The following is a 19,787-nucleotide window of genomic DNA, read 5'->3' as shown; positions in this document are numbered from 1 at the left end:
CATATCCTAATTCCTCCTAGCAGGGTCTTCTCCTTAATCGTCAGGCAGTGAGGAAACTTGACTTACGGGATCTCCTTTGAGCGAGCCTAGAAGAGGGTCCCTTTGTTATGACTCTAGATGTTCAGTCTCTAATTCATGATTATCTACTCAGTTGTCAACTAGACTGGCGGGCATGTTCTAGCCAAAACCCTTGGGGAATAGGACTGGCAGAGTCCAGAGAGGCAAAGTGACTTACCCAAGGGCTGCAGGAAGTCAAACCAGAACTTGGAGCGACCTAAGGTTTTCTGGTCCCCACCTGGGAGCTTTCTGCTCCCAATGATTGGGCTGCCTCAGTGAAGTGCTTTTGCTTCCCAGCCAGCCCCAGGTTCCAGGCCGGGTGAGGGGATAATTGAGTGAGTATGTATATGTGTGTGTGTATGCGTGTGTGAACTTTTTCCTTTCTAAAAATTTTTATTGCTTTGATTATAAAATTTGTTTATACCTTTTTAAAAATAATCCAACAGTCAAACAGTACAGAGTATGGCAGTAAAAAGTGAGTGCCTCACTCTTCTTAAAACTTAAAACTATATATATACTTAAAACTTAAGTGTGTGTGTGTATATATATATATATTTGCAGACATAATATATAAATATATATGTGTATATATATCTATGTATATGTATTTTACAAATGAAGAAACTGGGGCAAAGGAAAGTTAGGCAACTTGCCCAATAGATATCTTTGCATACACATACACACATATACATACACACATATGTATATTTATATTTGTATTTCCTATGCAGGCACACATAAGCATAAATGTGTTTTTACATATATATACAATTACACTTGTAAACATACATACATAAGGAAAGATATATGTGTTTTTTAAAATAAAAGCAAAACATAACATATCCACTGCTATCAACACTTCCGTTTTTGCTCAGCACAATAGCGTAGACCTTCCTTCCCATCTCTACAGACACAGCTCGACATTTTTCTTTTCAGCAGCCTCACAGTGCCTCCTCTGATGACTGCACTATCACTTACACAACCATCTTCCTATTGATGAACGTTTAGTTGTCCTGATTTTTCTGCTACTCCAAATTATTCTGCAAAATGAACCAACTGACACACACATCCTTAGGCACTGTATAGTAGGATAGATTTCTAAGGAAGGAAACTGTTGGGTCAGTTTGCATATTTAATATTTGGTAGGTAGAGCCAAATAATGTTCCAAGAAGTCTAGACTATGCACTTCTATCGATGGTCTGCTCTTTCGCCAACACCAGATATGAACAATCCAATGGCGGGGGGGGGGGGGGGAATCTCATTTTAATTTTAATTTTTATTTCACAAATTATGAGTGAGGTTTTATATTTTTTCACATGGGTGTGTTTTTAAAATCTCATATGGCCTTTCCTTTGACTTTTCTGGTAAAGACCTCTTTCTTGCTGATAGATTGTCTGAATTAGGAGTATTAACTTTTGTCTGTTATAAATATTGCAATGATTTTCTCCTTGCCTGTCATCTTTCAACTGTGGTTCCAATGTCTTTTGCCACACTAAAATTTAAAAGAACCTGTGTGGTTAAGTTGGTTGGTCTTTTACTTTGTGGCTTCTATGTTTTATGTTTCTCTTAGAAACAACTTTTGAGTAAGGTTCCAGAACAAGTAATACCTTGCTATCCAGATCACATACTTAATGCATGTTTGGTGTTTAAAAAAAATAGAAAGTATGTGAAAGCACTTGTCATACTTACATACCCCCCAGTTGCACCATTGAGAATGTAATTTTCCATAAGACCATGGGGTAGATGCCATTATTATCCTCATTTTATAAATGAAGAAACTGAGGCAAATAAAATGTTGAGCAACTTGCTTACATTCACCCAGTTAGTAAGCGGCAGAGACAGGGCTCCAGTCCCAGGAATCTCCTTGTAAAGTCCAAGTTCTTGCCTATGTACCATGCCACACTGCCTTGCACCCACGTGAAATATCCAATGTCAACGTTCAAGACTGTAGCCAGTCTTAATTTTCTTTTACAAAACTGATTCAAAACTCTATATTATGCTTGTAACCTGTGTTCCAAGAACCTGTGTTCTCACTTAATATACTTTGAGTATATGCCTGGTCATGATTCTTCTATAATATCAGATTTAATGGCTGTGTAGTTTTCTTTCCTGTGCTTATACAATAATTTACTGAATTGATGAATTCCCTGTTTTTACACATGTAAATCACTTCTGAGTTTTTACTATTATAAATAAGGCTGAAATAAGCATTCTTGAAAATATAGTTGTGTATTCTGGTTATTTAGAGAAAGTTCTAGAAGTGTGATGGCCAGGCTAAAGGCCTTTGACCCACATTTCCAAATCTCCTTCCAGAAAGTTTGTCCCAATTTCCCCTTGCACCGTGAGTGAAGGAGTCAGCTACTTCTCACGCCTCTCCTGCACTGGGCATTAACTTTCACAAACCACTCCCTAGTGTTTTAATTTGCATTTCATTGATTACTACTGCCATTAAACATTTATTTTTCGTATGACTTTTGGTTCTTTTTTAATCTCATAAATTGTACGTTCATGCTCTTTGATCATTTTGTGATCTTTGCCTTTTATTTATAAAAGCTCTTTATATATAAAGAAAAAGTATTTATTAACTGTAATAGGATGTAACCAGACTCCCAGCTTATCATTCACATTTTTATTTTGCTTGCAATGATTTTTGATACACAAGTTTTAAGGTTTTAAGTACTCAAATCCCCTAATCTTTTTCTTTATAATTTCCTCTGTTGCAGTTATACTTTGCACAAGTTCGCCTTCTTGAAATCAAGTAAATTTCCACCTGCATTTTCTTCTAATCCTTTCACAGTTTCATTTTTTAAATGTAACTCTTTAATCCATCTGGAATTTATTTTGGTGTATAATGTGGAATAAGGATCTGCTATTGTACTTTTTCCAGGGAGTTAACCAGCATCAATTATTGAATGATCTTTCCTTGGGTGATTTGAAATATCACCTCTATTACAAACTAAATTTGTATGCATCAGCATTATTTTTCTGGGTCCTCTATCTTACTTTACTGATCTAACTGGTATCACATTATTTTAATCATGTGGCTTCATAATACTTTTGATATCTGGGTATGTAAATCCAAAGTAGGATATTTTAAAATTCCTCAAATCACAATATATTAGCAGTGGCCTAGTTTGGTTTCATTCCAGAAAGGTGTCAGAAAGTTGAAAGAGCCATAGAAAGATATTTTGGTAACTAACTGATGATGGACCATAGAGGTGAGTCCTACCAAGACTAGATCCTTAAACCATCTGATCTGCTATGAGCATCTTGGGGAGACCTCATGGAAATCAGGAGGAATTGAGGATGGCAGTAGTGATGGTTCAGGATCAGTAAACCTAGGCAAGACCCAGGAGCAGAAATGGAAACTGTACTCACATACCTAGGGGAGGCCTTGCGAAGAGTCAATAATTTATGCATACAGCACAAGTGACAAGATTTCACTCCAGGAGGTGCAACAAAGACGGTATGGAATATAGATTCTATAGTGCTGGTAAACATTTTCATAGTTGTGTTTGTTGGGCTGGAAGATGGTGCTTACTTATTTACAAGGCCATGCATGATTCACAAACCTCCTCTACTAGATGGGTTACAGTTCAAGGTCATTTGTTGAATGACCTATTCAGTGGGCCAGCAGACTTTCAAAGAGAAAAATAATCTAAGGCACCCACAAGCCTGAGAGTGGGTGTGAATTTCATCATCACTTTCCACAGAGAGTAGCACAGGATCAGTGCTGGGGGGGGATGTGAGTGGGAAGTTGGGGACAGCAGAAGGAATTGGACTCACACTTCTCTTGCAGATTTTCATTTTGTTTTGTCTCCCTTCCTTCCATGCAGCCTTATACCCCAAGTAGGTAACAGTCACCTTTCTCTCCCAGCTATTTCTCCTTTTCCTCTCTACACTTTCCCCAGTATGGCAGCTAGCTAGCTGAGCAGGCAGGGAGTTGTGGGAGTCCACCCTCCAACTCTAGAATATTAGGGTGATTTTCCTTCCCCCACAAGCTCTGACTTGCACCTAGTTGCTGACCAGAATATCCCTAATACTAAGCTATCTTCCCTCCCCTGTTCCTCCTGTGCTTTGGACAACTTCACTTACTGTTCTGCAGGGATGTAACCATCCACCAAAGGGCTGCACTCCACACCAGCCACCTTGACATGGGAGGCGATGTCGCGAAATTCCAGGCCCAGGTTCTCCCCTCGGATAGTGACCTTGGTGCCCCCTTCCCGGGGGCCTGTCACTGGGATTATCTAGAGGGAGGAAGAGAAGTAATTAGACAGACACCAAGATACTGCCATCACTCACTTATTGATGAGGCCAGGAGAGGCTGCTGGCTCTTCTCTCGTCTGCCCCAGAGTCCCTGAGTGGCTCGAAGTCCCCAAGGGCACCCAAAGCCTATGGTAATCAATGCATAGTAGCTTCTAGGAAAACAGTCCGTGTTTGTGTGTGTCCCTAGGAGCAATATTCAAAGCCTATGGTACATCTTCCCATTTCATAGAAGAAGAGAGGAGGGGATGGAACGTGACCAGCAATGCTACTGGGTGATTCATAGAAAACTGGGATTCATGCCTTCTAGCATTTGCTTGTGTTGATTCTACTCTCAAGAAAATAAAAACCCCTGCTATCCACCCAGAGCCCTCTACGCGTATGTGACCCTACCCACCTCTCAAGACACTTCTCAAATGACACTGCCCCACAACCCTGTGTTCTTCCTCTCTCCACTTAAATTCCAAAATACCTTCTTTGTGACACTTACATGGCAACAATTCTTTGTGCCTGTCCCTCATCCTTCCCACTCCCAGCCCCCTCCTCCTCCGATCCTGAGTCTCTAGGAGCAGGTCTGTCTCACTCCTCCTTGTGGGATTTTCAGTAACATTACAATCTTTATGTCTTGCATTGTCACTGTAATACAACCTACAACTGTCCAAACATCTTTCCGGAATTATTATCAGCATTTGTCACAACTCCTTTGCCTTTGTTGTTTGGCCTGGTACCACACTGGATTTAGGTTTTATTTAAATTTTATCCTCGTACACAGGTCAAAGTGTACTGGCTTTCTCTCCTAAATCCATGTCAAAAAACCCATGATTACAATGTGAGGACTCAACATCCAAGTGCCTGCTTTGAGGTGGGGGCTGTACAGTTAACACAATCTCATCCTGGCGTTTCATGGGCCAGAGAAGGGCGTGCTTCCATTCCTGGCACCTATGAGCACCAGCAACTGGACCTTAGCCAATGTCAGCAGGATTAGAATGGAAGGAGCCCAGAGATTCTATCTCTATTCCTTTCCAGCATATCCGACTCTCCTCAACCCTGCAGGGCCACAAGTGGGAATTCCAACCTGCGGTGAGGGTGAAAGGAGGAGGAAGCAGAAGAAACTAGGCTGTGCTGCCCTCCCCACCAAGTGGCAACTTCTCCAGGTGAGACGGCTTACCTGCCACAGTCAAGCTATCTCCCATCTCCTACACATCCCCATAAGGGTGGGTGTGATTGTGAGTGAGCGCATGCAGGGTGTGAGCCTGTGTATAAGTGTATTCCCATTGCAGTGGAAAAACAGCTTCCGTGGAGACATAGGCCCATTTCTATGAGAGGAACGTGGACGGACATGGGGAAGGTTAGAGGGAGAGTCTGTGTTCTTCCCAAGTGTCTGCCTGGCCAGTCCCCAAAGTGTCACTGGCACCTGGCAGTGGTGTCCCCATGATATTCTAGCCCTAGCTTGTCATACTGAAAAAGGAATTTTATCTCTGGCCCACTTCTTAGTTCCCCGGGTTCCCCTAGGGCCAACACCAGTATGGAGGCAGTAAATAGCCTCTGTCACAGGGAGATTTGTTTAATTGGCCATCTCCTCCCTGTGACTTTCTTGGACCCAGGCCAAGAAGAAAGCAAGTTCCACCGATAGCACCAGACACACTGCCATACACAGCAGCCCCCTGGGTTGGTTTCTTGTTGAGGGCTCTGGGAGGAGCCGTTCCACAGAGGAGGCGTGAGGGTGAGGGGTGGGGACTGGGAAGGGAGGACATGGGCCCCAGTGTGGGGTTGGGGGTAGTGGGGAGAAGAGAGGTCCAGCTGTCCTCCTATCCCAGATCATTCTGTAGGTTAATTCTGCAAATATTTCTTCCAAGTCTGAGAATCACTGTTTAGATTCCTACCATGCAAGAGACTGAAGTGGGGACTGAGAGAAACTCTCAGAGCCTGTACAGCCAGGAAGGTGGAGGATAAAGGATCTGAAGCATGGGGCACATTTTGAGGGCCACCCCAAGGGGCTGCTTTGCTGGGTGAGGCTGTTCATCCACAAAACCCAGTAATCTTGCTTTCACACATCCCTGGTGCACATGCACAATTTGTGAGTGGAGGTGTGAAGTCTCACCATTGTAGTGGAAGAGAACAATAACCTAGGAGAACATTACTCAGGAGACCTGGGATTCAGGACCATGTTACTGACACTTTGGTTAGAGTATGTGTGCCTCTCTGAGCATTAGCCTCTGTCTAGAAGAGAATAATAACCTGATGATAACCCTGGCCTTGGGAGACATTATGGGTTTGAACTGTGATTCCACCAAAGTCACAGGGAGAAGTCCTAGCCCCAGTGTCTGAGAATGTGTCCTTATTTGAAGACAGGGTCTTTACAGAGGCAATTAAATTTGAAGGAGACCATTAGGATGGGCTTTGGTACAATATGATCTAATGAAAAAGGGAAATTTGGCCACAGAGAAATTCACAGAGAGAAGATGATGGGAAGCCACACAGGGAGAAGATGGTCATCTCAAGCCAAGGAGAGAGATGGGGAACAGATGCTTCCCTCACAGTCCTCAAGAGGAACCGACCCTGCTAAAACCTTGACCTTAACTGTCTACCTCCTGAACTACAGGATGATCCATTTCTGTCATGCAAGCTACCTAGTCTGCAGTACCTTGTGACAGCAGCTCTGGGACTCCAATAGAACAGGTGGTTGTTTGGACAAGGTAAGGGGTATAAAGGTGCAGTGCAACTATTAGCCATCACACAAATATATGGCCTATATTTTTGCCTGCCACTGTTAAGTGATCATATACTGTGTGCATTTGTGAAACTGTCCACAAAGCCTGGTACCAGTTCGTCCTCACTGTTCACTGGGGCAGAGACTTGAGTCTTTATCTTCTCTCCTTCCCCCTCTTCCAGCTGCTTCATAATCCTGACCAGCATCCACAATGGTAAAGAGGTATTGAGCACCTACTGTGTGCTCAGCCCCGAGCTGGAGGCACAGATGCCATGGTGCCACAGATGCCATGGTGCCACGGGGGAGGAGCATGTGGAGAGAGAGATGCAGCCCTCTTTTTTATTTTAAGAGGGAGTAAGGGACTCTGGCCATGCTGGAAGAGTAGAGGAGTTGGAGGAGAAGAGACAGGACTACTTAAGTTAACTCCAGGGGCAGTGATTTCCTTGGCTTAGACATCCCTGGGAATGATTTTATCAATGATGATGAGTGAGGAGGAGCCTGGTGAGATCCCCATGCGCTGGGCCCAGAGTGAGGTACCTTGCCTGCAGGTGTGCATGAAATTCTTCCAACTCCCGTGTAAGTGGGATGCTGAGGCCCACCACACATGTGAGGAAGATGAGGTGTAGAGATAGTAGCCACACCTAGGTACCCAGCAAACAGCTGGTGGAGCCTGGATTCAAACCCTGTTCTCTGGGACCCAGTGTCTGCATGTTTAGCTCTTCCTTGTGTTCCTCCCTGGGTCTTCGCTCCATGGCCTGTGTCCCATTGGTCCCCCTAAACTGTGCTCCATCTTACAGCTCAGGGCTTGTTTTGGCGGAGTTCGAAGGCCTCTCTGTTGTGACCTTCTTCACTTCCCCAGAGCCGGGCTGTGCCCCAACGCCCAAGCAACCGCCAATCATGGGCTGACACTTGGTGAGGGTGCCACCAGTGGAACTTCAGGCCTTGCCACCGAGGCACTTAGAGACAAAGGAAGGGGCTGGCAAGGACTGAGTCCTTCCTGACCTAGCTCCTTGGAGATTCCAACAGGACAATCGAGCCCCAACAAGAGTCTCTGATCCAAGCCTAAGCTTCCAGGGAAGCCATGAAGGAAAACTAGGTCATCACCCAGCCAGGAGGAGCAACCAAGTCCACCTGGTGACCACTGGGTGACTGACACCACAGCTGGGCAGAGTTTCCTCAGGGTGTGGCGCAGCAGCCTGGAGCCTGTCCATTTGGAGCAGGAGGCCCGACCCTGGCTTACCTCTGTGATGCGGGGGTTCGTGCACTTGCTGTTGGCACCAGACAGCTCCAGCCACCGGCTCTCCTGGGCAGGGCAGTGCTGGCGCAGGGTACACTGGCCTGGACTCTGGCACCAGCCACATGCGAAGTCTGGGTCAGCCTTGAGGCACAGCCCGCAGCTCTCTCGCATGGCTCCACACTTATAGAGGTGAACTGCAGAGGGGAAGGGCAAGGGCAAGGGGTGCTTGGGAACGGCAGTGGGGACAGGAGGGGCCCAGAGAGGGACAAAGAGCGCAGTCCCAGCCTGGGGCAATGGGGCACAAAGGCAGCTTTGCCCCCTTAGCCGTTCTGATGCAAAAAAGAACCAGAAAGAAAGTCCAGGCCAGAGCAGAGGGACTGAAATGGGAAGCTCTGGGAACTCTGTTCACTCAGCACTTGGCAGCCCTTCCCAGGAAGTCCTCTACATGCCACCTCCTCCCAGAAGCCACCAGCCCAGGTCAAGCTGTACAGACCCCATGCTCAAGAAGTAACGGAGAAGCACAGATGGTGGAGAGGCTGTGAGGGAGGGACTCAGAGGGAGAGGGACAGCCAGGAGACGGGGGCAGAATGACACCTGCGAGAATGCAGGGCAGCTCCTTCCCTCTCTACCCCATCCCTTCCCCTCCCTCCCCTGCCAGGCTCCAGCCCTTCCACACCTTTATTCTGAGCTGGGTTGTCAATGTTGAAATGCCCATTCCACACGACTGTCAACTCCACGGGCAGGTTGTTGATCTCCATCCCTTCATAAGAATACTGCAGCCAGGTCGAGGAGGAGGAAAGAAGAAAGTGGGGTCACAGAGAGTTCTAGAGAGGGCCCAAAGGATCAGCCTAGGGCTGTTAAGAGCTCATGAGCTAAGGACTTGCCAAAACTGTGCCTGTGTCTACCTGTGTGCACACAAGTATGAGCAGGCACATGTGGGTACAGGTGGGGAAGTGTATATTAGAGGGAGTGGAAGATAACACAGGGGTGGGCCAGGCCTCCAAGCATGCCCCTGTGGATGCCAGCTCAAGGGGCAGATGGGAGCAAGCCACTAGCTCATCTCCTGTGGGTCTCAGGCGGGAGGCCTGTTCCCACCCCCTGGGCTTTCCTGAGAGGTAAAACTGAGGGAAGTCCACTTCCTCCCGGGTTGCCCAGGAAAACTCTGGTCCCTAGGCCCTCCCAAGTGTGCAATTAGGTTGGGGAACTCTAATTTCCAGGAAATGTCCAGGATAGGTGGATGCTTTTCCAAAGACCTGGGGAGGGGTGATCACTTCCCAGGCAAGATGGTGGTTACAGAGACTAAGAAATGAGGGGGCTACACCCTCGGGGGATGAGAGGCAGAGGTTAAGAGAAAAGAGGACTAGATGGGAGCTTGTTGGTGAGGGGGGAAATCCTGAGGACTCTGGAGGGCAAATATGGGAATCTGGGCCTGGATGCTGCAGGTAGTCACCAGCTCAAAGCCAGGCTCACGCCCAGATTCCTGTTGTGCTCCTGTCCTTGGAGGGCCCCTCAGGGTCCTGCTCCCCTGCCTGGCTAAGAGATAGGAGGTGAAGGGTGGAGAGAAGAGGGAAGTGCTGGCTTGAAGATGCTGGTGGAGGGGGCAGTCCCCAGGTATGATGGCCCCTAGTCTGCCTTCCCATAGCAGACCCGTCTCAGTCCCCAGAGAAAGAGGGTTAGCAGAGGAACTTACAGCCCACCCTGGGCAGCAATTTCCAACCCCTACCTGGTGATTTTCTCATTATTCCACCCGACTCTGCTCGCCACATGGGGTGGGATGGAGGAATGGAATTGAGACAGATTTTCTGCATAGGAGGGGCTGAGGCCTGGCAATTTGTTGAAATAGGTTAGTCCAGAGGACCAGGTTTGAAGTTATGTTTGCAGAACTCATGGGCTCTTTTAATTCAAATTTAATTTGAATTAAAAATTTGGAGGGCTTCGCTAGGGTGATGTTGACGGATATCACGGGAGGCTGCTGAGACTCCCTCCTCCAAGTTGGCCATGGCACCTTCATGGAGAGGGAGGGTGGCCACAGGACATGGGAAAACACATCTGAGAAGAATCTCAGAGGGCTACTGTCCACACCTCTGCCTCTGGGCAGGGACAGGTCTGCACCCTGTTTGTAGGAGCTTCTAAAGGAGACGTTATAATCCTCAGTGCAGGAAATCGCCCTAAATTCCTGAGTTACGGAATGTGCTTTCATGAGAACAAACTGTGACTTGACGTTGCCCTCATACAGCAACCGCAGGAGGACGTGCCTCCAGTCACTTCGGACTCTGCCCTAGTGTCCAGAGTTCTAACTCCCTCCCTGGCGACGTGTGCCGTGGCCAGAGGGCCACGTTCGTTGTTTGTCCCACAATGGATGCACTGCATCCCCCTCGTTGAATCTGTCTTGTGAACAATGGCTCTGGGGCCAGGGCCAGGGTCCAAGCTCACAGAGTAAAACAAAGGTTCCTAGCCCTGCAAAATCCACAGTGGAGACTTTGATCATCAGAGAACTCAATCATCAACTCCCCAGAGGTTGTCTCTGCAGCTGGGTCAGGCTGGGTGGTCCTAAGTTTCCTGAAAACCTCTTCTACTTTAGACTGGTGGTTCTTAGTGTGGTCTATGGACTCCTTTGTCAGAACCACCCGGGGGCCTACGAAAATGCAGATTCCAGGGCCCATCCCAGATCTGCCAGACTGGAATCTCTGGAGATGGGGAGCATTTTGAGAACTACCCTGTGATTCTGGTGCTGATTAAAAAGTTAGAGAATCTCTGCAGTCTGTTAGAAGTAGGGAGGTAGTTGGACTGCCCCTGTGGAGGGAGAAGGGTATAAGGGGGGGATGACCTCCCTCCCTTCTTCTGAGAGAGAGAGAGAGAGAGAGAGAGAGAGAGAGAGAGAGAGAGAGAGAGAGAGAGAGAGAGAGAGAGAGAGAGAGAGAGAAAACTTTCAGGCTTCCAATTCCCTCCTCCAGCCACATTCAATTTCTTCCCATCCTTCCCATCTCTCTCCTTGAAGGTCCCAGTGGGGAAAGGTGATCCCCATAGGCTTCAAACTGCTGTCTGGATGACCCTGGGCAGGGCTGGCTGTTCCACCCCAAGCTGAGCACCATTTGATCACCTGGAGGCAGTGCTGGGACGGGCAGAGCTCTGACCTTTAGGAGGGATACTGGCAGTGGCTATGTCAGAATGGGAGCCTGGCTTCTGCTTTCAGGCCTGGGTCTGGCCAGGACACAAAGTGGAAGCAGCAGGTGGTGACTAGGAGTGTGTTAGCCAAAGATGAATAAATCCTCAAGCCCCCTCTCAGGAAGGACCTGACATCCCACAGAGAGGAAGGCAAAGAATCCTACATACGTATGCATGTGAGCATCTGTGTACACAAATGTGTTTATGTGCATGCTGACTTGAGAAGAGGTTAGCACACATCTCCATGTTATCTGTGTCCATAAATGCACATGCACATAGACACACAGACACACACAGTTCCACAAAGTGGTTCTGCCAGTGACCAGCTGTGTGAAGTGAGCAGATAATCCACGTCTTAGTTTCCCCATTGGTAAAGTGGGAATTCAAAGCAGTTCACATCTCCTTGGATTGGGGTAAGGATTCAAGATCACGCACAGCATGCTCTGAGCATAGTATCTGTCACATAGTCTAAGCACTCAAATGTGATTTTGTATTTTAGTCTATGTGTCCGGAGTTCTAACTCCCTCCCTGGCGAGTTGTGTTGCCTATGTTTATGTTTGTGCAGAAAAATAATAGCAGCCATGCATTGAGTGTTTCTGTGCCAGACCCTTAATATGTATGGGATGTATGCATATGAGAATGCTTATGTGCTTATGTGTTCTGGTATGTGTGTGTGTGCATGTGTGCAAGCATGAATTTTCTCTTTGAAGAAATTGAAAATAAAAAAGACATTAGGATCACACGTGCTGGGCATTTCTTTCTCTCCCCTGATCCTGGGATCACAACTATGAAATATTAGAGAAATCATTAACCCCATGTGCTCCCCCCAAGCCCCCCTCTGTCTCTGGGGAAGTTTCCATTGTTCCTGGAGGCTCTCTCTCCTGTGGATGACCTGCAATGTGCCTGGGGCAGGGTAGGGGAAAGGGGTGGGCATGGCAGATGGAGCCTCTCTGCCTCTGCAGACAGCTGGGAGCCTGGACCGCAGGCTCCCATCCCCCAGGATCCCCCCATCTCCACTCCACTTAGCATTTATATAGCTCTCTGTAATCAGCGGGCAGTTAATCTGCACAAAGCTCAGAGCCCGGGGAGGACAGGCTCCAGGCTCCTGGAGGCTGGGAGGTTAAGTGTCTCAATCAAGGTCTGGCACACCATGCCGGGCTAATGGATGACTTTCCCCATTACCTTGGGAACGTGTGAACCTCAGCTTCTACTTCTAAAGCAAAAATGAGACCTCGATATAACTGAGACATTCTTTCCTCCAGCCAGCCCCTTGTCCCGAGATCTGAGATATTTTGCCAGAAAGTTCTATCATTTGGGCAAACAAATCTCAACAACCTAATGCTACACAAGAAGCTGGTATGTACCCTGTGTCCATCTCTAGTCCAGAGGGCTCTGCTGACCCCTTTTCAGCTGTGTCCCAGTAAAGTAGAAAGGGGGCAAGTTCTCTTCCTGTTGCTCCCCATCCCTGTTTTGCACGTGGTAAATGAAGGTGCCAAGAGAAAACCAGAGGCCCACATGAGTCCTCAGAAGCTGGGCCTGGCGCCGGCCCTCACGACCAGCACTTCAGCCAGCCAGATGCCCTTTGCAGCCCACTCACTGGCATGATTGGCAGCCTCTGAGAGCTGGTGGCCATGCACTATTATTAGCAGCACTTGACATTTTCCTAGAGCCTTGGTCTAAAGTAGGCCACGAATACCTACAGTTGCTTCCCCTCAACTGCTACCTGTGAGTCCGCTCTGTCCTCCTCCCACCAGCCCCTGGGGGCTGCAGCCATTGGCTCAAGGCCTGTCCCGCATAATGGGGTTGGAAGTGGCTTCACCACCCCAGCCCAGTGTCACTCCCACACTGAATTTTCTTCTTTTTTCTCTGCTCTCCTCTGAGACTAATTTATCACCCACCTCCTTCTGCCATCACAAACTCATGGATTTCTTTGTTAGATCCCTTGTCCAACGCTGTTTTGATTGTTCATGGATTTAGGAAATGAAATAATTTCTTCTTCCACACAATCCTCTTTGAGGCTGATCAGACCATACTCCCAGGAATAACACCAAAGCTGGGGTAGAAAGTGCCCTTCGCTGCTGTTCTTTGCTCAACCTGTGATTAGGGGTTATGTTATAAAACTGGATTCAAGTTCTCAATTTGTGTCTTGCTTGCTATGTGATCTGGAGATGGTCACTTGCCCTCTCTGGGCCTTGGAGACCTCATCCATAACAGGATTAAGTAGATACTCTCTCAGGTCTATTCTTGCCTGAAGGTACCCTGCTTTCTGTAACTATGGTGGGGGAGGGTTGCTCCGATCATGACCGCAAAGATGTTTGATGGAAATCGCTTGATGGCAAGCAGCAACCAGACCCAGACCAGCATTTAAACTGGGATTCCACTGTCCCCCATGAAAAGAGAGGCTCCTGGGAAATGGCAGAGCTGAGTCCTCCAGAACTATTGGATTCTAGTGAGTCCTAGGAAGCAGAGGGGACTCCTCCTACATTCTACTATCTGAGGGGTATCCCTCCTGTTGCCTCACTTTTTTTTTTTTTTTATCAGACCTTAAAATGGTAGAGAAATCACCTCTCCTACAACTAATGGTGTCAAAATTAAAAAGTCATGGAGGCAAAGTCAGCTGAGCTGCTTTGGAAGCAGTGACCTGGGGGCACCTACACCTGGCCCGTGGTGGATGGGGAGGCTGCAGCTCTGAACTCCAGAGGGCCAGAGCACAGCGGGAGCTCTCCTCAGGTCCCGAGTTGGGGGCAGGGCACAGGCCAAGAGCTTCAGTCTCAGGTTCTCTCCTTGGTGAAGGGAATCGCAGCTTCCAGGCCTCCAGCTCCAGTGCCAACAGGGGCTGGAAGTAGAACTGACCACTGTGTCCTGGGATATCAGGCTTCCAGATGTGAAATTCCCAGGGGTGGAGCTATGTCACTTGCTGATTTCTTGAGGTCCAAGGATTCAACATCTGACAGTGTGCACACTGGAGCCCAGTCGCTCCCTTCCTTTTCCCATGGGTGCCGACCAGGATGCCAGCACCAGGTACCCCATAGGGACACCATGAAGGAGGAGACAGCACTCACCTGCCTGGTGCTGCTGAGACCCTGTTTGTGCTCTTGTTCCCAGGAGGCTCTGATTTCGCACCCATGTTTGCGGAGTTCCCTGTGATGGCTAAGGACTCATTCGGTCAGGCAGCTCTTGGCCTGGGAAATGCTGAGGACATTTCAACACAATCTACTTCCAATTCTGGCAGTCAACAGAATGGCAGAGGGTCCCAGTGAGCTTCTTGGAAGCTAAAGTTCGTACCCAGGGCACAAAAGAACTTCTGACCAAGGGGTCTAGAAGAAAACTCACGCCGTTGTCTGGAGTATCTTTGTCTATTAACTGAGTCAACCAAAGCCCAGGCCATGGGGCCCAGTTTTATGACACTTGTGTCCCTCTCTTGGGGAACTGAGGGCACAGCCATCTGAGGACCGCAGGCTCTATCCACCCTCCTGACATCCCCAGATCCTTGGGGCAGCTTCTCTGAAGAAACAAGGCTGTTTTCTCCACAGTTTGAGACCCTCACCAGCCTTCTGCAGAGTCAAATGTGAGGCCCAGATGCAGGTCTCTTTCTATAGGGAGCGTCTTGTTTTGGAGAGAATGACTTGAGCCAAATCCTTGGGGCTGATCTGCTTGAACTCAGAATTTATGGGGAAACAGGAGGTGTTTAATATCTCCTTTGTCTGCAGATTTAATCTGGAGTGCTGTAGAAATCTGAAAAATAGCTTGGCCACCAGGGCAGGAGGGGGATGGCCACATGGGATGCCGTGGGAACAACATCTGGGGTTTCAGAGGTTGTGAGAGCAGCGACCAGCTCTATCCCTGTAATACTGAGTGACCTAGGGCAATTGTGTAGGATTCTCTGGGCTCCATTTCCCCCTGGACTACTTCCTGCAGGAAGAGTGGGGTGTTCCACGAAATCCTTCGTCTGGGACTTTCCTGGTCACACATCACATCTCCAAATACAGACACCGTATGTAAGTGCCCAGGAGCAACTAGAATACATGGGAAGCAGTGTGACACAAGAGGGGCCCTCAAATCCAGGCCACCTCTGCCACTCACTAGTTGTGTGACCCTGAGCAAGTCACTTACCTTCTGGCACATTTTGGGATGCATTACCCCAAAGCGAATAGAGCTTCAGCTTCTGGGCCTGCACTCGCACACACAGCCCCTTTTAAGGCCTATGTATCTAATTTTGTACTTATTATACTTCGGTCTTAAAGAAGGTCTCCAAATGGTATGTCTCACCCCACAAATCTAGATCTGCCCCTGCTTCCAGGCCTCCACTTTCTCTTTTGTGCAGTGAAGACAAACTTTAAAGTTTCTATGACTTGAAAATGTTCTGAATCTATGTGTCTAGTGTTTGTCTCTGAGCATCTGGGCACAAAGAAGGGAGCCCAGAAAGTCAGAGAGAGACCAGAGCAGTAGCTGGAAAGGCAACATGGCAGGTGCGAAGGGAAGTGGGCAGGAAAGGTGATACACAGGTGGGGTTCACTGTGGGGTACCTAGGAATGAGGTAGACAGCTGTCAGCAGCCTGGGGGCTGCTGACCACTCATGGACAGGGCTTGGGCTTAGTGTGGATTTGCTACACATTGGGCAAGGTTTGTGCTGATCTAAGCAGCACGCTCCTGGCCAGCTCCTTCCCTTTTGTTGTTTCCTCCTGCCAAAGCTTGGTCTGTCTCAGAAGCCTTCTCTGCTGAGAAACAGCCTCCATGTAGATGTGAAGGTGGTGGGATGTCTTTGGGGCTTGTTGAGAAGGCAGGGCACAGGGCTTTCAGAGCTTCTCAGGAAAGAGGATGGACATGAAGGTTCCTGGAGCCCAGCATCTGCCCACAAACAGGGCTCACAGCTCCACGGCTGGTCCAATATCCCTTCTAATCCTGTCTTGCATAGACAACCTTTACAAACATTTACAACTACGGCCAGGCCCTGGGTGACCTCAGAACCCAGCACGTTGCTGGGGCAGGTGTTGTGGGGCTGGGATGTGCCAGCAGGCATGGCGGAAGCAGGTGGCAGTTTTGTGCATGTTGAGGAAATGACTGCAGGACTGAGCTGATTTGGCTCCTAGAAAATGACAGTGATGTGGGCAGGGCTGGGGCCTGGTTTGGTGGTGGGCAGGGTTGGGTGACTCACAGAGGTGTTCTGGCACTGTACGCTGGAGCTGTTGAAGCGCAGAGCGGGCACCCGCTGCTCGCTGCCCTGGATGTTGAGGATGCATTCGTAGCCACGCTGCCCAGACTGGGGCTGGGGGAGGTTCTTGGCCTTCAGTGTGATAGGCTTGATCACCTCCACAGGCACCAGGATCTTGTCCACTCGCAGCAGCTGGGGACAGTCCTGGGGACAGAGGGCATGGCTCAGGCTGGGCAGCCAGGAAAACAAAAGAGCAAGGACCTCTGCAGACATAATCCGGACTTTCCCTGTCTCCACCCTTCCACGGACACACCCACAGGTGACCCCTGAGGTGTTCGTGCCCACCCAGTGGGCAATGCACTGAGGACAAAAATGAAACTGAGGAATCTGCGGTCCTAGTGTCATATCTTGAGGTGGTCCCCACCCTCTTTGGGTTCGCTGAATACCTTCCTTATGCAATCCGAATTCTCTGACACTCCTGTAGCCTCCTCATGGCACCCTTCTACCCTACTAGAGACTGCCTCTGCTGGCTAGGCCTCCCCACCGCCACTGCGGACTGATTATCTCTTTGCCTGCTAAGTTCCAGGCTGTCAAGAATTGGGATGGATAGACCATGTGAGAATCTTCACAGAGAGGCAAAGCCCTGGGCCCTGCTCTGTCCCTGGAATGTGAGTCTTGACTGTAGCAGGGGGGCTGGGAGGGCCTTCCCTACGTGGGCTGAATCTGATGTTTGAGAATGTTCTGGAATGGGCCCCAGAGGCTTTATAAATCCAGAAGCTTCTGACCAAGCTTTAGGATGCCCTGGCCCCAAAGAAATGCCTCTCAGAGTAGAAACACTCTGAGCTCTTTCTAGATGCTAGCAATGGGCATACTTAGCCCTGGAGCCACAGGAACCCAGATGGCCTTTAGGATGGAGACAGTGAATCACTGGGCCCCTTTTTCCTGGGGCTATCGGCTTTGTCTAGGGAGGACTGGGGACATAAGGAGGTCAGAAGAAGGAGGGTGGGTGCTCTGCCCAGTTGAGTGGTAGGAGCTGGTGTGTTGCTGTATTCTCAGGAGCTGGGTGGAGGACAGTCAGTATTGTAGCTCCTGCTGATGGATGTGGGCAGGCGTGAGGCCTTCCATAACACAAGCATGGCCTGGGCATCCCCTGTGCCAGGCAGGTCCCACCATCCCCCAGATTCCTCCATCTGTGGCACTGTCTGGGGCATGCCAAGACAGATGGCTCCTGGGCAGGTTGATCATCAAAAGCATGATGCACATGTTCTTTCTGAGGGTGCTTTGTCATGGGCTCACCACCAACTCTCAGCAGAGGCTTCTCTCCCCCACCTTAACACTTGTCCTTAGCAGAGTAAGGCAGAAAGGAAGCCACTGAGGAATGGTGGAAAGGAGGGGTTCCAGGTAGTTAGGCAACTGGCAGCTGTCCCTCCCAGGTCCCAGAGCAAACATGAGCCAAATATCTCCGTGCCATTACGAGCTATACCATAACAAGACTTAGGTTCAGAGGGAGAAGGCTTGAGCTAGCTCTAGTACCCCTGAGCTGCTGATGAGCTCTGGAACTCTGAGCACATTTGAAATTCAATTTCCTTATCTATTAGTTGAGCGGGACTCCAAGGCCCTGTTCATCTTAACCCATCATGATTCCATGATTTGGAGTGGTTGTTCCCTCTATCCTTTCTGATCATCCAACAAGAAAAGAGGAGGGAAAGAGAGGCAGGGGAAATGGAAGCAAGAAAGGGAGAGAGAAAGCTATAAGGGAAGCTAGGAGACAGAGAAGCTGGAGGAGCAAGACCACGGTCCACAGATGGACCAGCAGTGGATCCTTTCTTCATGGGAGTGTCCCAGGCCCATTAAACTAATCCTTCCTCCCATGCCCCTACAGGCTGCTCACACCTTTATCCTGAAGTACAGCTAAAAGAGGAACTGCAGATCCAGAAATTCCACTCCTGGGTTTACATGCCCAGAGGAACTGAAAACAGAGACTCAGAAATCTGCACACCCATGTTCACAACAGCATCATTCACAACAGCCAAAAGGCAGAAGCAACCCAGGTGTTCACTGAGGAATGAATGGATAAACAAAATGTGACCTATTCATACAATGGAATATTACTCAGCCTTGAAAAGGGAGGAAACTCTGCTATAACATGGATGAAGCTTGGGGATGTTATGCTAAGTGAAATAAGCCAGCTACAAAAAGGCAAATACTGCAGGGTTCCACTTGTAGGAGGTCCCTTGAGCAGTCAAATTCATAGAGACAGAAAGTAGAATGGTGATGTCTAAGGGGAGGCAGGATGGGTAGTTGTTTGACAGGAACACCACCTCAGCTTGGGGATGGTGGTGACAGCTGTACAACAATGTGAAATGTACTTAACGCCATTGAACCATATCCTTAAAACCAGTTCAGACGGTAAATGTTATGATATGTGTATTTTGTCACCATTCTAAAACAATGAAGAGAAGCAGCAGGGAGGTGGGCCAGCAGGAAGAGAACAGGTGCCTTGGTCTTAGCCTTCACCTTGCGTGTGGTCTGAGGCTCTACAGCGTGTGGGTCTCTGGAGACGCCAGGTAGCCACCTGTGGAGAGTCTTAGCAGCTCCATCCTGTGCGCCTACCACAGTCGCTCCCTCAGTCCCTGCTCTAGCAAGGCGGGAATGTGAGACACAAAGGAAAGAAGCGATTTGTGGAAAAGATGGAGATCAGAGCTGGAGTAGGAGGAGAGTGATATTGGCAGCTCAAGGAGAGCAGATCCTTGAGAGTGGGGTTGCTGTGAGTCCAGGCTCCACTTGACTCCACCCTCCCTCTGCCTGAGCCCTGGGCAGCTTCCCCTCCCCTGAAGCAGGAAGGAGCCTGACTCTCCCTCCTGCCACAGTCTCTGGAGGGAGTTGGGTCTGGTCGCACTGGGAGTGAGAGCCAGGAGGCCCCGGAACCTCTTCCCTCAACCTCCCGCATCCACATGTTGCCACCCAGAAATGAGGCGCTGAGGGTACTAGAATCTCAGAATCCTCTGACTACCCTCATGGACCCCATCTATTTTGCAAAGGAGAAACTGAGGCGAGGAGAGGTGAAAGAAGGGCTCAGTATCAGCAGATGAGCTGGTAGCTGAAGAACTCAGATGCCAACTGCCTGAGTCACCAAGTTTCTGCCCTTCATGAAAGAGGCAAGTTCCCAGCAATGGGCAGGACCACCTCAGGATGGGCTGGTC

At 48.9% G+C, this 19,787-nt stretch overlaps 1 protein-coding gene across 1 annotated transcript in view; it reads right to left on the bottom strand.

The window, feature by feature from the left end:
• The window catches only part of PLXNA4 (plexin A4), a 522,503-nt gene that overhangs the window by 70,028 nt on the left and 432,688 nt on the right, over positions 1 to 19,787 (bottom strand). The window contains exons 10-13 of the mRNA XM_030933215.1: positions 16,588 to 16,788; positions 8,944 to 9,040; positions 8,271 to 8,461; positions 4,153 to 4,304 (exon numbers count right to left, since the gene is read on the bottom strand). Coding sequence (XP_030789075.1) covers positions 4,153 to 4,304; positions 8,271 to 8,461; positions 8,944 to 9,040; positions 16,588 to 16,788 — 641 coding nt within the window. The remainder of the gene's footprint in view (positions 1 to 4,152; positions 4,305 to 8,270; positions 8,462 to 8,943; positions 9,041 to 16,587; positions 16,789 to 19,787) is intronic.

Source organism: Rhinopithecus roxellana, chromosome 6 (genome assembly GCF_007565055.1).
Source record: "Rhinopithecus roxellana isolate Shanxi Qingling chromosome 6, ASM756505v1, whole genome shotgun sequence".
NCBI lineage: Eukaryota > Metazoa > Chordata > Mammalia > Primates > Cercopithecidae > Rhinopithecus > Rhinopithecus roxellana.
Note: the sequence above shows the minus strand (reverse complement) of the source record. Positions and strands in the feature narration are given on the sequence as shown.